This window comes from Talpa europaea, assembly GCF_964194135.1.
Source record: "Talpa europaea genome assembly, chromosome: 12".
Lineage (NCBI taxonomy): Eukaryota > Metazoa > Chordata > Mammalia > Eulipotyphla > Talpidae > Talpa > Talpa europaea.
In genome coordinates this window covers 101,818,209-101,835,324 of record NC_140079.1, presented here as the reverse complement: position 1 = coordinate 101,835,324, position 17,116 = coordinate 101,818,209, and the positions used below count along the sequence as shown (strand labels likewise).

Here is a 17,116-nt window from a genome sequence, read left to right as displayed (position 1 = left end):
CGGGAGAACCATCCTTCAGATTTTGAATTTTTGCTCTTTTCCAGGGCGATTGATACTCCACAATACGCTCGTGGTGCTGGGCGGCTGGGCGGCAGCGGGGAGCCCCGGCCCCACCACAGCACCGCGGGCACAAACTCTGGTCCTCCACAGAGTGCAGCATGCGCAGCACAGCTAACCTGGCCACCATCATGACTTAGCCGCTTACAGTAGCCGACAGTTGGCCGAAACCAAAACAATGCCCCATTATTGTATGTAATACTTTTTATTTTTTAATTTTTAAATTTTTTGAAGATTGATTTATTTACACAAGCACTGGGTACAGTCAGAAGCACGGGAGGGTGAGAGGATTCACCAGAGCCAGAGCAGGGAGCAGAGCAGGCAGGACCGAAGGACACTGCTGAGGGGAGCAGCGGGCGGCAGGAGAGGTCTGCGCGCCCTGTGGGACCCTCCTCCGGTGGCCGGGAGCAGCCGGGGATCGAACCGGCGCTGCAGAGGCTGCGGGCAGCTTTGCAACCCAGCGCTCAACCACTGCGCCACCGGGGAGGCCCCTGTATATAATACTTTTTAAATAAAATATATTTTTAAACTGGAGGAATATACTCAAGGAGGTAATAGTCATCTCTAAGAAGTAATGTTAGGGGGAGAGGATGTCCTGAGTTAATCCCATACAGGCTTTGTGGACCCCACCCCACTCCAGACCAAAGCCATCAGGACACTGGGAAAGACAAATCCCGTCACCACCAAAGGGAGGGTGGCTGGGACCTGAGGGTGGAGTTGGGCAGCCAGGTTGGGTATAAAAACCAAACACGTGGGCCTTGGGGTCTCTCTGGCTTGCGATCGCTCGCCTCCTGGCTTCACCGCTCCTGGCTAGCGGCCAACTCTGAGAGCGCCATTTTGGGATTCCAGATCGGTGGATTGGGTAGGACTCATTTAAAACTTTGTCTCCCACTTTTCTCCCAGAGCTGTACATTTCCCCATTCCCCTTCCCTTGTCAATAAACCTTTTATGAACCTTTCGCGTGTGCCTGCAGTAGAGCATGGATAAGTCCTTTTAAGCGCGCGGGTGAGGACCCACAGTCAGGCACCCCGTTTTGTATCGGGGTTGCTCTACAACAGTTAGACTAGTGGGTTTTTTTTTTTTCACCTTTCATATTTTATAAATGCTTACGTTTTCAAACGATGAGTGTCAATTTTTGTAATTGAAAAAAATCTCAGATGTTTGAAGGGTGAGTTAAGGACTTAACTATTTGACCACCTAGAGGCAAAACAGTGAAGAAAGAAAATTCTATTCAGATGTAAAATGCAAATCAAAACCACAATGAGAGGGCCTCCCCGGTGGCGCAGCGGTTGAGCGCTGGGTTGCGAAGCTGCCCGCGGCCTCTGCAGCGCTGGTTCGATCCCCGGCTGCTCCCCGGCCACCAGAGGAGGGTCCCACATGGCGCGCAGACCTCTCCTGCCGCCCGCTGCTCCCCTCAGCAGTGTCCTTCGGTCCTTCTGCCTGCTCTGCTCCCCGCTCTGGCTCTGGTGAATTCTCTCACCCTCCCGCGCTTCTGACTGTACCCAGTGCATGTATAAACAAAACAAACGAACAAACAAACAAATAAATAAATAAAACATGCCTCTATAAAAAAAGAAAAAAAAAAAAAGAAAAAAAAATTAAAAAAAAAAACACAATGAGAGGGGCCTCCCCGGTGGCGCAGCGGTTGAGCGCTGGGTTGCGAAGCTGCCCGTGGCCTGCGGCGCCGGTTCGATCCCCGGCTGCTCCCTGGCCACCGGACGAGGGTCCCACATGGCGCGCAGACCTCTCCTGCCGCCCGCTGCTCCCCTCAGCAGTGTACTTCGGTCCTTCTGCCTGCTCTGCTCCCCGCTCTGGCTCTGGTGAATTCTCTCACTCTCCCGCGCTTCTGACTGTACCCAGTGCTTGTATAAATAAAACAAACAAATAAATAAATAAAACATGCCTCTATTAAAAAAAAAAACCCACAATGAGAGGCCCTCCCTGGTGGCCAAGAGGTTGAGCGTAGTGCTGTGAGGTGAGCGTAGTGCTGTGAGGCTGTGCTCAGCCTCTGCAGCAGTTCAATACCTGGCCTGGCCATGAAGCTACCTGCATGGCACAGCAGACCTCTCCTGTCTCCCGGCTGCTCCCCTCAGCAGTGTGTTTCAGTCAGTCTGCCTGCTCTGCTCCCCACTCTGTCTCTGGTGAATCCTCTCACCTCCCGCACCTCTGGCCTGTACCCCAGTTCTTGTATGCATAAATAAATATTTGAAAAAAAATGAGCAACCACTTTCACTAGAATGGCTGTAATGAAAAAGAGAACAACAAAATGTTGGTGTGAATGGGGGGAAATTGGAACCATCATATATTGCTAATGGGAATGCAAAATGGTCTCATCTACTTTGGAAAACAGTTTGGCAGTTTCTTACTTAAATTGTTAAGATTATTGTATGTTCCAACAATCCCACTACTGGGTTTGAAAGCCAAGAGAAATGAAAATGTATGTCCATATGAAAACTCATACACAAATAGCATTATTTGTAATAGCTGAAAAATAGACACAACCCAGATTTTCACCGACTGATGAACAGATGAGGAAGGTAGAGCATGTTCATATCATTATTATTCAGCAATAACAAAGAGATGCAGTACTAATACTTGCTGCCTGCAAGATGGATGTATCTTGAAAACCTGCTAATTAAAAGAATTCAGTCACCAAATACCACATATTATGTGCTTCTACTTACATGAACTGTCCAGAATAGCTAGTCCGTAGAGAGACAAATTAGATTAGTGATGACTGGTAGGAACGGGAATGGAAGTGATTGCTGATGGTTGTTTCTATTTGGGATGATGAAATTGTTCTGGAATTAGTGGTGATGTTTGCATATTTTGTGAATATAATAAAAACCACTGAATTTACACCTGAAAAGGGTGGATTTATGGTATGTGAATTACACAACAATTAAAAACCACCAGACAGGGAAAATTCCATCTGATGGATACAAATGTTTAATATCTAAAATATTTATGAAGAAAAACTACAAACAGTTAATTAAGTTCAGTAGCTAGATTCATTGCAAGTTGTCAAAGGAGTTGCACTAATTCTATAGGATGAAGCAAAAACAAAGTCACTTGGAAAAATTCACAGGTTCACTAACAGGTAATGGAATAAAATACAGGCAAAATCCCACTACATCTCTATTAAGTCACCAGAAATTTTTAAAAAAATGACAGACATTAGGCATGAACATCTTTCTGAAGGGCTGCAGGGCATACCAGAGCAAGCATTAGCAAACAGCTCACATTCTGGGACCATTTTAGGAACAATACAGGAGAGGAAAACACCGGTGTGGTAGGTAGTAGGAAAAGTACCCAAAGCTCGCACCAAAATCTTGTAGCCGGGGAGAGCTGGGGTGTCAGGGGCCAACCACAGGCGCGAGTAAGTAAAGGGGGCACGTGCACCATAGCATGTGGGTGGTGCACGCACAGCGAGGCTCCCCGAGGAAAACAAAGCTTTGCTGTCTGCTCTGGTCCCGACCACGGAGCACCTGGCTCTAGGCTAGTTTGAGTTTAATCTAAAATTTATTTTCTTTCTCTTAATCCCTTCTCTTTTTCTCTCTCTAAATATGGGGTGGTAAAGGAGACATTGGGGAGCTAGGACATCTATATCCCATAGACCCAGGGATTCTCAGGTAGGATCAGGCTGGATAGCCTGGCGCCTGGATGTGCGATGAGCGCCCGCCGCCGCGCGGCCCACCTGGGGGTGGTATTCAGTAGGCAAGTGTGATCCACTGAGCCACAACAAATGAGGTTAGAACCAAGTTTTCTAACTGATTGATCCGTGAGGCCCACTCAGTACTTTTAAGAACCTTAGTTCATTAATCCAGGCACGAACACACAGGAGGACAGAATGAAGGGCTCACACCCTTGGTCTGGGGCCCTGAGGGCAAGCGAGGTGGGAGCTCTGCCTCACAGGCGCTGAGGGTGCTGATCCATGGGAGGATTCAGTCCGAGTCACCTACTTCCTGCTCTGAAATCCAAGGAGATCACCAGCACTCGTGTTCTGGCCTCACCCTCGGTTTATCGACATCCGTGTGCCCAGCTGTGTCTGCTACTGTTCGCCAGCTCCGGGGGCAGAGGGCCGGGTCCCCACAGCAGGTGGCCACCACCAGGGCTCAATCCTGACTCGAGTGTATGAATCCCAGACGCAAGGCCAAGAGCGTGGAGAGGCAAAGTGCTGGGCGTTCAGTGGGGCCCCGGCCCCCCCACTGGACAGATGGTCAGGGGGTCCATGTTTCTCCCTCCATCATGTGTCCCGGGGCTGAAGATTGGCTGAAGGGGCCCGGAAGGAGGGGGGCTGGTGAATGTGTACACGTGGGCCTTGGCTGTCACGTTGTAAAAGGAAACGCTTCCCACTGTGTAGTCCAGGAAGACGCCCACACGCCTGGGGGGCTCCTTCATCCGCAGGCACGTCGGGGGCAGCGTGGACGCCTGGTACTCGTGCTGCCTCGTCATCATCACCACCCAGTACCCAGTCTCTGGGGTCAGGGTGATGCTGCCCTTCCTGCTCTTCGACACCTGGCAGACGCCCAGGATCCACCCTGTCTTGCTCCCCACCTCCACCTCCCAGTAGTGGCGGCCACCGGTGAACCTGGAGAGGCCCAAGGTGAAGATGCAGCTGTCGAACCTCTCTGGGCTGTCGGGCAGGCGGCGGGACTTGCTTCCCAGCCTCACGCTCCTCAGGTCCGCGGACAAGATGAGGTTGGCGTGCGCGGTTGCTGGGTCCAGCATCACAGCAGCTGCAGAGAGAAGCAGAAGACCTCGCTCCGAGCCCCAGGCTCCCCCCACCTCCGGGAGACAGGGGCAGGCCCGCCCTTCTGTACCAAACTGAAGGACAACACAGACCCGGTGGGCCAAGTCCACGCGCCTCGAGCTGGACACTTACTGGCATGTGCCTGAGCGACAGTCAGCTCCGGAACTGCAGAGAGACGGGGGATGGGAGAGCTCAGCACCCCCATTCCAAGGGACTAAATTCACCCCGGCCCCTACAATATGGAAAGACAAGGACCCCCTGCCCAGCACCTAACCCTGTTCCTCGCAAGGGCCGAGGCTGCGGGGAGACTGACGCGAGACGCCGGCTGGGTCAAGGAGCCGCGAGGGCCTGCGCCACCTTCCCCCTCCTCCGGCCTGGGCCCCGGTCCCCGGTCGAGATGAGAAGAGGGCAGCAGCCCCGGGGCCGCACCCCGCCTCCGCCAGCACCGACTCAGACTCACCGTGCAAGGTTTTCATTTCCAACCGCAGGGATTCTGGAAGTAGAAAGGGGCTGGAGTTAGGCCCCTGGCGAGGGACAGATCAGGGGAGAACGGCCAGGGGCGAGGGGAGCGTTCGCAGGGGCTGCGGGCTCCATGGATCTCGGGAGCCGCCCGTGCGCGCCGGGGCACCTACCCGAGAACTGCTTGACGCTCTTCTCCATGAACTTTGACTTCTGGGAGAGCAAGAGGAGCTTCTCTTCCACCTCCTCAGGGGAGGCCCACGGCTCGGGGACGGTCACCATCTTGGCCCTAGAGACAGGGGGCCAGCGAGGACTGAAGGGCGCGCCACACCACGCGGGCCCTTCGGGCGCACCCAGCCCAGCCTGGGCTTTGCAGAGAAACGCTCCCCGGGACTTTGAGTTCTGGACTCTGGTCTGCAGCTCTGGCCGGTGGCCCCACCACCTGGGACATATGAACCCCACTGCTGCCTGAGACCAGCAGCAGGAAGACAAATACCAGGTGAGGGCTACAAAGAAAGAACAGAGGAACGGACCACGCCAAACGAAAACAAATCCTTCAATCTGACCTCAGAACTGAGGTTACCAGAAGGGCAGTTGGGAGCAAAGTAGGGCGGGGGCCCAGCCGACTCTAGTGGGCGTGGTGTGGAGATGTGCATCTGAGGAGGTGTGAGCCTGTATCCCTAAAGAGTACACAGAGTTAGGGCTTCCCTGGAGGTACAGGGGTTAAGTCTCAGCACTATCAGGCTATCCGCAGCCACTGCGGCCTGAGTTCGATCCCCCGCCAGGGAGCTGACCCACAGGGCGCAGCAGACCTCTCCTGCCTCCCCGCTGCTCCCCTCAGCAGTGTATTTTGGTAGATCTGCCTGTTCTGCTCCCCACTCTGTCTCTGGTGAATCCTCTCACCCCCACATCTCTGGTCTGGACCCCAGCTCTTGTATGCATAAATAAATGAGTCTTTAAAAAAATTAAGCATAGAATTACCGGGTGACCCGGCAATTCCACTTCTGGGTGTAGACCCCAGAGAACTGAAAGAATTGGATGCAAGCAGATCTCTGTGCTCTCACAGCGGGTGTAGACCACCTGGTGCCCGGGGCGGCTGTGCAGGTGGGGAGTATCACGTAGCCCCCAAAGGAAGGGCCCTTTGACACTTGCTGCTGTGTGGACGGATGGACTCTGAGAACGCTGTGCTCAGTGAGATCAACAGGCACAGAAGCGTCAGAGCCGTAGCGTCCCCTCCTGTGAGCGCCCAGAGCGGCCAGGCCCATGCAGACTAGACCGAGTGCCACTCCGGGGCGGGAGCTGCGGTGGGATGGACTGAGGATGCAATCCCTGCACTTAAAATGACTAAAATACTCTGTGTTTTACCACACAAGTGATGCCTGGTCTCACCCCTGAAGTTCCCATTGAATTGTCTGTGGGCCTGGCCTCTCAGGATCTGTGAACCCCCCAGGTCTGTAAGGCCCAGCCCCTCACCGTCCGCTCCCTGCCTGCTGGGCACGCCATCCCCCCCCGCTCCCCGGCTGGCCCTCCCCGGCCAGGGTTCTTCAGGGACAGTTTGCAGGAGGCAAGCTGCGGGAGACACTGCAATCAGGGGGGCTTCCTAGGAAGCCCCGCCAACGCTGCGGGCTGCGTCCACTCCTTCCCGTGTCCAAACCTTCTTCCCCACTCCGGCGCGCCCCCTCTCCCTGCACAGACCCAGAAAGGTCTTCAGAGGCTGCGGGAGATGGCGGAGTTACAAGCCCAGGGTCGGGCTGCCCACCCCCAGTGCTCTCACGGACACTGCGGGGTACACGGGGGGCCCTCGGTACCTGTGCAGGATGGCTCCGATGTCCTAGGAGAGAAGAGAGGGTGTCTCCGTTACCAGTCTTCTGGGGGATGCACCTGCCCTGGGCTCTTGCCCCCAACGTGGCAAATCAGAGTCCCTCTCCCTGGTTCTGATTCTGCCCATGGAGGTGGGGGCCCGCAGTGGAACTGCACCCAGGCCAGGGGGCCCCAACTCAGAGCGCTACTGAGGGGTTCGGGCATGAGCTGCATGTGGGTCAGCACGCCCAGCCTCAGGGCAACCCCAGGGTGGGCCCCGCTGGGCAGTGCTGACAGCTCGTGCCAGCCTGCAGCGGGGAGCCTGCCGTGCGCACCTGCATCAGCTCCCACTCGGGCTGGGCCTGCTTGGCCTCCAGCTCCCCGATCAGCTGGTCGAGGAGGGCGACGTCCTGGGACACTCGTGCGCCATAGGTCTCCCCGGCGCGCCCGATGGTCTGCTCCTGCTCCTCCAGCTTGGCCACAAAGAGCTGCTCTTGCTGCTTCAGAAAGTGGCAAATGTTTTCCAGCTGGCACTGGACCTTCTGCTTCTGGATTCCGATTTCTTTCTGGGGAACAAGGAACACAGGGGTAGGGGTGGGTGCGTGTGCCCAGGGGCCCCAGCAACCCCCTGCTGGAGGTGAGCAAGGGGTAGCCCCTCCGCCTCCGGGTCTGGGGTTCCAGGGAGGAGGGGATGTAGGCCCGGATCTTGCAGAACAGCCTCAGGGTGGAAGGGGCTGGCTCTTGGAAAATGCCCTCCAATCTGGTGTTGGGGGTAGAACTGTGCCCCCCACCATTCATACCTGAAAGTCCCAGCACTCAGGACCCCAGAACATGACCTGGGGCTGCAAATAGGGTTATTGCAAACATAAGCGGGGCAGGGGAGGGCCCTGGGGGCGACTGGCGCCCTTGCAGAGGGGAAACGTGGACGCAGAGAGCATGGTGGGGCCACAGAACCATCCGGGGTTCCAGCCTCCGCAGCACGGGAGTAAGGGTCTGCCGCCCTGCCCTGGCCGCCCCCACACGCGAGGACATGGGGGGCTCCTGCCTTGCTCCCAGCCAGCGTGACCATCCAGGGACCAGGCTCCGACCACGATGGCCCCTGGCGGGGACGGGCCTCTCCCGAGGGCTGGCCGCTGGCGGGTGCCGAGCGTGACGGTGCACACGGGTGTGCGCGGCCTTGTCCGCTGCGGTCAGCCGCCTCCCGCTCTCGGGTTCTCAGCCCCGTGGGCGCTTCCACTGGGAGGCCGAGGGGCCCCGGGCCTGCCTTCCCTCCCTTCGGGTCCACGGAGACCGGACCCTAGAGGCCTCACGGTTTCTGGCCCGAGGACAGGAGCGACGCTGGCGCCCCTGCAGCCCTTTGGCGTCGCTGGTGACACTGACCGTGGGGGACCGGGCAGGGGGGGCGGGGGCGAGGAGCAGCCTTGCTCGGCGCCTCTATTCTCAGCTTTGATCATTTTGTTCAGGATTAAATCCAGGCTGGAGCACAACAGGTGCAAGAAACACCGCGGTGCCTCCCCAGGCCCCCCTCACCCCCCCAAACCCCGCCCTTGGCCACCCCGCCTCGGAGGCGCCGGGTCCCTGGGCCCCGCCAGGCCCTCCCGGAACCCGGTCATCCCCTTCACGGTGAGGCGGCCGGCGGGCGGCCCGTCCACCCTCCTCTGGAAACAACGGCCTCTGCGCGCCCGCCGGGGATGCTCCTCACCACCCGCCTGACGGGAGGAGCCACCTCCAGGGCGGGCTCGCGCTGCACCCCGGCCCGCGCCCGCCCTGCCTCCGGCCTCAGCGGAGCACACTCTATCATTGAAGGGAGAAGAGCCCTGAAAAGAGCCCCCCCTTTCTGAGGGGCCCGTGGGCTGCGAGGGGGCTCAGGGGAGGCTGGTCCCGCTCGTCTCCCCGGGGTCTCCGCCTGGCGCTGGGGGAGCATCCCTGCCCCCTGCTGCCTCGGCAGGTCCCTTGCCCTGGGCTCAGGGGAAAGCACTTTCTTGTCGCTGCCATTCGGGAGTTTCCCGGAGTCAGCCCCCTGGGTGGGGGCCCCTCCTCTGCCCTGAGTTTTCTTTGCCCGTCCCCCTCCCCCCAAGGGGTGCGCCGGTCAGAACTTCGGAACCCGAGAGGGGGCCAGGAGCCAACCCAAGGAGCCATCGGACACACCGGGGCTCTGTGGGGAGGGGCTGCCGCTGCGGGGGCGAGGAAGCAGCCCCTGCACCCCGAGGCTGGACTGCGGCCCCAGGGGGGGCGGCTGTGGGCTGTGCCCACAACGGTGGGGTCCAGGCCGCAGGTTTCAGGAAAATGGTTAACCATTTGAATTTAGAAAGTGAATTTGATTTTTGTAAAAAATAAAACCAACAACAAATACAAAGACAGCGGAGGAGCATTTCGAGTGGAAAAGTCCTTCCTTTCCTCAGTCCCTCACCCCCCTCTTCTTGCAGGGGTGAGCCTGGACGACCATAGGCCCCAGAACAGCCCTGGCCTTACCAGGAAGTTCACTGTCTCACTTTCCCCCTGAGATCTCCGCTCCTCCCCTGATTTTCTCAGCCTCTTCAGGTGCTCCAGCTGCTTCTGAATGTGCTCCTGGGGAAAAAGGAAAACAAACACTGGCTGAAACTTAAACTTGGCTATTCAGCTGATGCCAACACGGGAGGGGCCATCTACTTCTGGGGGCAGGTGGTGAGGGTGCCCAGGGGAGAGGAGGAGGAATCCACCACATCAAGGGAAGGAGGTGAGGGAGCGTCCGCATGACCTCCTGGGCCCTGGATCCAGCCATACCTGAAGCTGGAATTCGGCGCCTGTGCTTATGAACCTGTAAGCTCCCTCTCTGCTTGTTGGTTTGTGTTGTGGCTTTGCCCTTGACAGCCCAAGTGTGCTGGCAGCAACCTCTGGGGGCTGGGAAGTGTGGCAAGGCCCCGCCCCACGTGTGCAAGGACAAGGCAGAGAAGCACCCAGGCAGGGAGCCCCACCTTGTACTCCAGGGCCGCCTCCTGGATGGGGCGCACCCGGTGGTCGCGGTGCTCCTGGCTCAGCCTGCAGATGAGGCAGATGGGCTCCCCATGGTCCTCACAGAAGAGCAGCCGGGCCTGCTTCATGTGCCGCTCACACTGCGGCAGCGGCTGGGCGCTGGGGCTGCCGGAGGCCCTGGGACTCGCAGGCTCCATGGAGTAGCTGCAGGGACCATGCACACAGGACGCCCCGGCTGGGGTTCCTTCCTGGGCTGGGCAGAGGGGACACCCCGCCTGCTGCCACGGCCTCCCTGGGGACAGAGTGGCGGGGGTCTGAGTGGCAAGCCCCAGATGTCCACAGGGGTACTCAGCGCACAGCCGCGTGCACCCCTGCCCGGGCTCTCGGCCCCCAGTGCCGTCCTGGCTGGGCCCCCGCACCGGGGAGGACCAGCGTGAGCCTGGGACTGGGTGGAGGGCGGACCTCGTGACCTCGGGAGACGGGCCCCTAACGAAGGCCCGGCCTCCTGCACGCACACCCGACAGGCTGGGGGTACGACAAGAACAGGCTTTGGACTGAGCCCCCAGCCAGGCGCCAGCGGCGCCCCCCACGAGGCTCATGTCCCTTGCTCACAGCCAGAGCCCACCCCCACAGCGTCCGCGCCTGTCAGTGTGGGGGGCGAGCGTGGCGTGAGCGGACAGACGCCCCGCCGGCATCCTGCGCCAGGAGGCAGTGAGCGGCAGAGCAGGGACCTCGCTCGGCGAGAGGGCGGCACGGCCGCGGAGACGCAGGCCCAGGCCCGGCCCAAGCTCACAAAGCAGAACGGACAGGAGATCAGAGGAAACGGAAACAGACTGTCGGCCCTTCCCTCCTCCACCCACCCCCTCCTCCCCCTGGCTGCTGCCCTGTCCCCGAGCCCCTCCCGCAAAAACCCTGCGTTCTCAGCCTCCCTCGCACGTAGGTGTTGCTATTTGACCGCACTCTGGCCAAATGGACGTGAACATTGGTGTCAAGAGCACCTTCTAGAAACCCTCGAGGAGGTTCTCTTTGCCCCTGTATTCTGGAACGAGGATGCGGCCACCTGGGGAAAGCAGGACCCGGGCAGAGCCTGGGTTCCCGGCACGGAGCTCCGTGGCTCTCCGCCTGCTGGGCGGCGTTCATGGCAGGAGAGCAGGCGCCGTCCTCGCCCAAGGAGCTGTTGCTCTGGGGCTGCTGCCGCTCAGGCCCCACATAGTCCCAGCTTCTTCCCATCAGTGACAGACACCTCGGATTTCAGCTGATGGCTCCCTCCGTGGCCAGAGAGGCGCAGGGCTCTGCCCGGGGGCCATGTGAGAGAGGTCATTTTAGCCAGGCTTCCCCAATGCTCGACTTGGGGTGCACAAAGCCCTTGGAATTCTGAGGACCTCCCAGAGTGTCCAGGGACTAAGTGACTCCAATGCACCATTTTGTGGAGGTGGCCACGATTGCATTTTTCAGGACCCGGCTCACATCAGCGCCTCGGAGGCGGGGGACCGGGTGGGGAGTCAGAAGCCGGGGGGGGATCCCTGCACCCGGCCCAGTCCCGAGGACACCAAGTCTTCTGGCTCCAGGGTCCCTTCTTACCTGTGGGCTCACGGCACGCACTGCCTGCCACCAGCCCCGAGGTCTCAGGGGGCTCTGGACCCGCAATTCCACTTTTCTCCCAAGATTCTGTGGGGTTTGGATGCTCCCGGGTCCTCTCTCCGGGCTGCGGTGCCGCGGAACATCTACTCCTCAGGTTGCCCCCCTCCAGGGCCTGGGAGTTTTCTGGATCCCTGGAGCCTTGCTCCACAGCCACAGCAGCGCCTCCATCCAGAGCGGCCACTCGGCTGGGGGTGGGTGCTGAGTCTTTGTTCTCCTGAGTCAGAGGAGTTTCTGGGTTGGGGGGTGCTCCCACCAAAGAAATGGGGATTTCAAGGCTCTTGGGTCGCTGCTTCTCTGAAGGCATCCTGAGGTCTCTCTTTGCCAGGGACCCGGCGGGAGGCCCGCTGGAGAGGTCCTGGAGCCGTCCTGCGGAGATGGAGTTCCTGCGAAGCAAGGGAAGGAAGGTGCTGGAGCTGCCCCCCTTCTCGCCGGGCAGCTTGCCAGGGACGAGGCTCTTCCTGGCCGGTGGAATCAGGTTCCTGGCCCAGGGCTTGCCGGAAGCGTCTGTGCCCTCGGGGCCCTTCTGATCTTTCCGTTTGCCCTGAGGCTTCTTCTGGGAAGCCCTCCCGGTCTCCGGCTGGCCAGTGGGCAGGCTGGCCACCCCGTCTCCACTCAGCCGCTGCCCACCCCGCTCTGGGCTGTCGGGCGGCCGGGGGCGCCTGGGCCTGCTGTCCCCGGAGGAGCAACGCACCGCGGAGCCGTCCATGCCGCTTTCTTGTATCAGATAGTCTGAAAAGAGACAACCAGACAGACAGACATGAAAATGTGCCTTGGAGCTGCCAGGGCCAATGCGGAGGGAAGGGAGAGAGAGCGAGCCCCTCGGAAATGAGCAACGCAGAACATCCCAGACAACTGGTCGTCACCAGGACGTGAGAACCAAGCTCAGCGTTGCTGTGTGTTCTCAGACAGTGCGTTTCAAACTTCAGGCAATAAACTAGTTTATTAGTATGAATTTGTACGTGGTTAGGGATCCACACCAGCCACACAATTCAGCAATAGAGAGGAATTTGGGTGTTTCATAATCAGAGATGATTCAAGTTGGTTAAAACGTCAGAAACCCCCAGATGCTGGTGACTTCCTGCCGCGGGCCCAGGCACCACGAGCAGCACCCCCTCTGCCCCCACCCCATCACCAGCGGGTTGTGGGTCCTTGTGAAACCCGAGAGACGGAGCTTCCCCTGAGGAGACAGCTAGAGCCGACCTGGGGCGGGGGAGGGATGTGACGAAGTGAGGTTTAAGGGGGCGAAAAGGGGAAGGTCGTGGGTGCCGGTGTCAAGCCCGGGGCTGTGCTTCTGCAGCGGCTTCCAGCTCATTGGCCACCAGACCCATGAAAGCCAAGACTTGAGCACCAAGACAGATGGCTGAGGAGGTCGGCCTCCCCGGCCCGCCGCCCCGCGGGGCTCACCATTCAGCCCAGCACCCTGGCTTCTCAACTGACACAAGAGCCCAAGGAGGGTGAGCCTGGCAGGTCACGCGGCTGTTTGCCCACCGGGCCCTGGCCAGTGTCCTGAACCCCGCCTGGACCCGCCTTGGCTGCAGGAGGGGCATGCGGGGGGGGGGGGGGGGGGGAGGGGGGCTGCTCCTCAGCTCCAAGGTGAAGCCAAATGCAGTGTCACTGCCCCCAGGCCGGGGCCGCGGGGTGCTCACCTGGGCCCAGGGCACGGTGCAGCTTCTCTGCCAGGAGGTGCTGGTTGATGGCCCTCAGGATGTGCAGGGTCAGCCGCATGGCAAACTGCTCCCCGTAGTGACTGACCAGCAGAGAGGCCACCTTCACGGGCTTGGCGAGCTGGAGCTGGCCCCGGGGGATGTGGCGGTGCTCGCTCTCCAGGCTGGCGTTCTGCAGCTTGAACTTGAACTTCTCGAATTCGTAGGGCAACAGCTCCTCCAGGGAGAAGAGCAGCAGGTCACTGGGGGTCTGGGTCATGATGCTGCCCATGGCAGGGCGGGGGCGTCCGCGGCCCGGCTGCGGGGAGGAGCGAGAGGCTGGCGGGGCCCCGACGGCCGGCGCGCTCGGGAAGGCGCAGGAGGCCTCGCTCCGCGGCCCGGCCAGGCGCCCGCGCGTCCCGCTGCTGTGCGGCGCGTCCCGGGATCGGGGCTTTTCTACACCCCAGACACGTGGTCCGCGGCGCCGGGGCGGGCGGGAGGGGCGGGAGGGGCGGAGGGCCGGGAGGGGCCGGAGGGGGGGGGCCGGAGGGGCGGGGGGGGTGGCCGGGGGGCGCCCACGCCGTCCACGCGCCAGAGCGGGCTCAGGGGCCGCCGCCGTCCGCGCGGGCGCTCGTTGGGTGGGCACAGGGGCCCTGGCCGGCCGCGGGGGCCCCGGCGAGCGCAGCCCTCGGGGCGGACAGTCCTTCGGACGCCTGGGGGGGCGCTGGCCCTACAGCCGCGCGGCCCGCAGGCTTTGCCCTTCCCCGCCCGGGACGCGAGCCCCGCCGGGACGCGAGCCCGGTGTCTCCGCAGGGGAAGCCGCCCCCGGTCTGGTCCTCCCAGCGCCGGGTCGGGCACACCCGGAGCGGCCTCCGGGCGCGGACCTGGGGCGCCTCCTACCCGCCGGTCGCTGTGTGCGAGGCGCGGACTCGTGCCCCGACCCCGGCTCTCCGGGGCGCAAGGGCCGGGTGTGCTTCAGCGCTCTCTGCTCTGTGGGGACCCAGGGGGGGCTCCCAAAGGGATGGAAGTTGTATGTGGGGTAAGCGGACCCCTCCCTTCCTCCCCCCGCCCCCTCCCCCTCGCCCCTTTCACCTGCTCTCTCCCTCCACCGCGCTCCCTCTCCCTCTCTCCCTCTCTCTCTCACGCACAGTCCTTCCTTCCCCCCCCTCCCCAGAACCATTTGGTAATAAATTGAAAACATTGCAACGTATCATCCTGAATACACGGGCTACCCTCAATTCTAAGATCGTTATGAGGCTTTTATTTTATTTTTTTAAAGGTTTATTTATTTATGCATACAAGAGTTGGGGTACAGGCCAGAGATGTGGGGGTGAAAGGACTCATCAGAGACAGGGCGGGGAACAGAGCAGGCAGGTTGACTGCAATACAGTGCTGGGGGGAGCAGTGAGCAGGTCATGTGGGTGTCTCCCTGGTCGGTGGGGATCGAACTCGTGCTGCAGAGGCTGTGGATTGCTTCACAGATTGCATCCTAACCCTCTGTGCCACCAGGGAGGCCCTGAGGCTATTTTAAATAATCACAATACAATGCTCTCACCCAGGAAATTTAACAGTGTTGCAATACTACACTCAGTGCACACTCAAACACACACACACACACACACACACCCCTCCTCATGACCCCCCCCCCCCCAGGCTTTGTGTTTCAATCCAGGGTGGTGTCAGAGGTCCTGTGTTGCTTTTCTCTTCCTCATGCCTCTGGAGTCTCTCCGTTTCAGACCACTTTCTCACTCCCTCCTGCCTTGCTTTTATACTTTCAAGACACTGACATTTTCAAAATGTCCACCCAAGCGGAATGTGCCCCAATTTAGATGTGGGTGGCTGCTCCCTCACGATTAGGCTAAGGGAACACCCAAGCACCCTCCACCTGCTCCAATGTGTGACACTTTTTCTTTGTAATAAGTAACTTGAGTGTGTGGAAATGTCTCATTCCCCCGCAGCCCGCAATCTCCACCCCCCCACCCCCCCACAGTTCTAGCGTTCACAGAATGTCCTTTCCTACGTCAAAGACTGCCGTGGTGGTTGCCCAGTGGTGATACCCCATCCTGTAGCCGGCTTGGATTGCATATCCTGGTGTAAACTGTGCCCTTGTGAAATTCTGGGCTTAGCCATGACCTGTTCAGTTCAGTTTCCCTCCAGGATGCTCCTTGTACCGGCCCAGCTTGCTTCTGACACCTCATCTGTCATGGGCTCCGTAGCACCATGGGGCAGGATTCATCACCCCCATTTGCACACAGTATTGGTGGCCTCGTGACTTGCCCAGAGCCAGGATTCAAACTCACTCTACAAACCGAACCGTTTTGCAAACCTGCCTCCCTGTGTAATAATAATTTGCCATGGGCCTCCCTGGTGGCACACGGCTTAAGTCTCAGGACTGTGAAGCTATCTGCAGCCACTAGGGCACGAGTTCCATCCACAGCCAGGGAGCTGACCCACAGGGCACAGCAGACCTCTCCTGTCTCCCCGCTGCTCCCCCCAAGCAGTGTATTTCAGTAGATCTGCCTGTTCTGCTCCCCACTCTGTCACTGGGGAATCCTCTCACCCCCCCCCCAGCACCTCTCCAGCTCTTGTATTCATAAATAAATCTTAAGTAATAATAAAAATTTGCCACTTTCCTACTGATCATTAACCACAAACCTCACTCAGCTGACCGATAGGCTCAGAATGGGCCGTACTGACTTCTCCAGAAGGGCGGTTACATCCTGATGGTCAGCTGAAAAAGCAGCCCTGATTGTGACCTGCCTGGCTTCAACGCTTCGGTGAGTTCTGATTGGTTTGACTTATTATCCAGTTGGTTCAAATACTTTATAGGTACTTTGGGTTTATTTTAACAGCTGACAGCATCCAACTCTGGATGCTGCTGACAAAATAACCCCCAACCCTAATATCTTCCCTAAAAAAAAAAAAGAAAAGAAAGAGGAACCTAAGTGAGCACAGATGGTGCAAATGACAGATGTGTGAACTCCGCAGGTTGGGCCAGGGGTGTGCTGGGATGTCTCTGGGACCAACACCTGCACTTGACTCCAGGCGGCAGCAACACAGACGCCTCACAGGCGTGATGCAATTGCACCATGACATGCCCCTACTTCTTGTTTTCTGGGGGAAACTCCTTAAAGCTGAGCTCGAAGAACCGTTGACAGACAGGGGCGGGGAGGGGGCTTTCCATCTGCAACAGGATATTTTGTAACCCCAGCGATACTTTTTGCAATAGAGGCATTTCTGCGTCAGGAACTTGTTGAAAAGTGGTGTTTTGATGCCACAGGTGGCTTTCTAGGTGAAGGGAAGGTCACAAAACTTTCAATTTTTGAGGTTCCAGAAATTTTGTTAAATGACGGTACGGGAAGAAAGGACTGGAGCCCTCTGTGCATTTTAAAGGTCCATTTTAGCAATCGCAGTTGAGCGGTGATGAACTCTTCTCTCTCATACCTCTGTGGCTGCATGTGTGCCCTTGGGACGTGATGGCCCTAAAGCCAAGGCAGCTGCTGCAAAGGGGGCCACACTCTGCTCTATTCCTATGTAATGAGCAGCCCAGACCCCCCAACTCTGTTCTGATCACCAAGATTTCACTCTTCACCACATTCAGTATTTGTTGGAATTTTAAAATCAATATCTATTACTTCCAGAAGAAGAAGTAAAGATCATTTTATAAAGTCCCCCTCTGTTCTGGGGCAGCCCCAATAGTTAATCATTCTCTTCTGATGGGTTGATTGACAAGCGTAAACACGGCTGGGAAGCTGGCCAGGACCCTCCATTGAACTCATCTCTGCTGAGCGCCTGCTCTGTGCCAGCCACT

At 58.8% G+C, this 17,116-nt stretch overlaps 1 protein-coding gene across 1 annotated transcript; it reads right to left on the bottom strand.

Moving 5' to 3' along the window:
- Positions 1 to 4,242: 4,242 nt before the first annotated feature.
- MEFV (MEFV innate immunity regulator, pyrin) lies at positions 4,243 to 13,585 on the bottom strand (the record flags this gene model as incomplete). Its single annotated transcript, XM_084250257.1, has 11 exons — positions 4,243 to 4,796; positions 4,943 to 4,975; positions 5,271 to 5,303; positions 5,443 to 5,558; positions 7,078 to 7,100; positions 7,405 to 7,635; positions 9,542 to 9,637; positions 10,024 to 10,225; positions 10,370 to 10,466; positions 11,603 to 12,391; positions 13,309 to 13,585. The coding sequence occupies 11 exons, from the start codon at positions 13,583 to 13,585 to the stop codon at positions 4,243 to 4,245; spliced, it is 2,451 nt and encodes an 816-aa protein (XP_084106383.1).
- Positions 13,586 to 17,116: the final 3,531 nt, after the last annotated feature.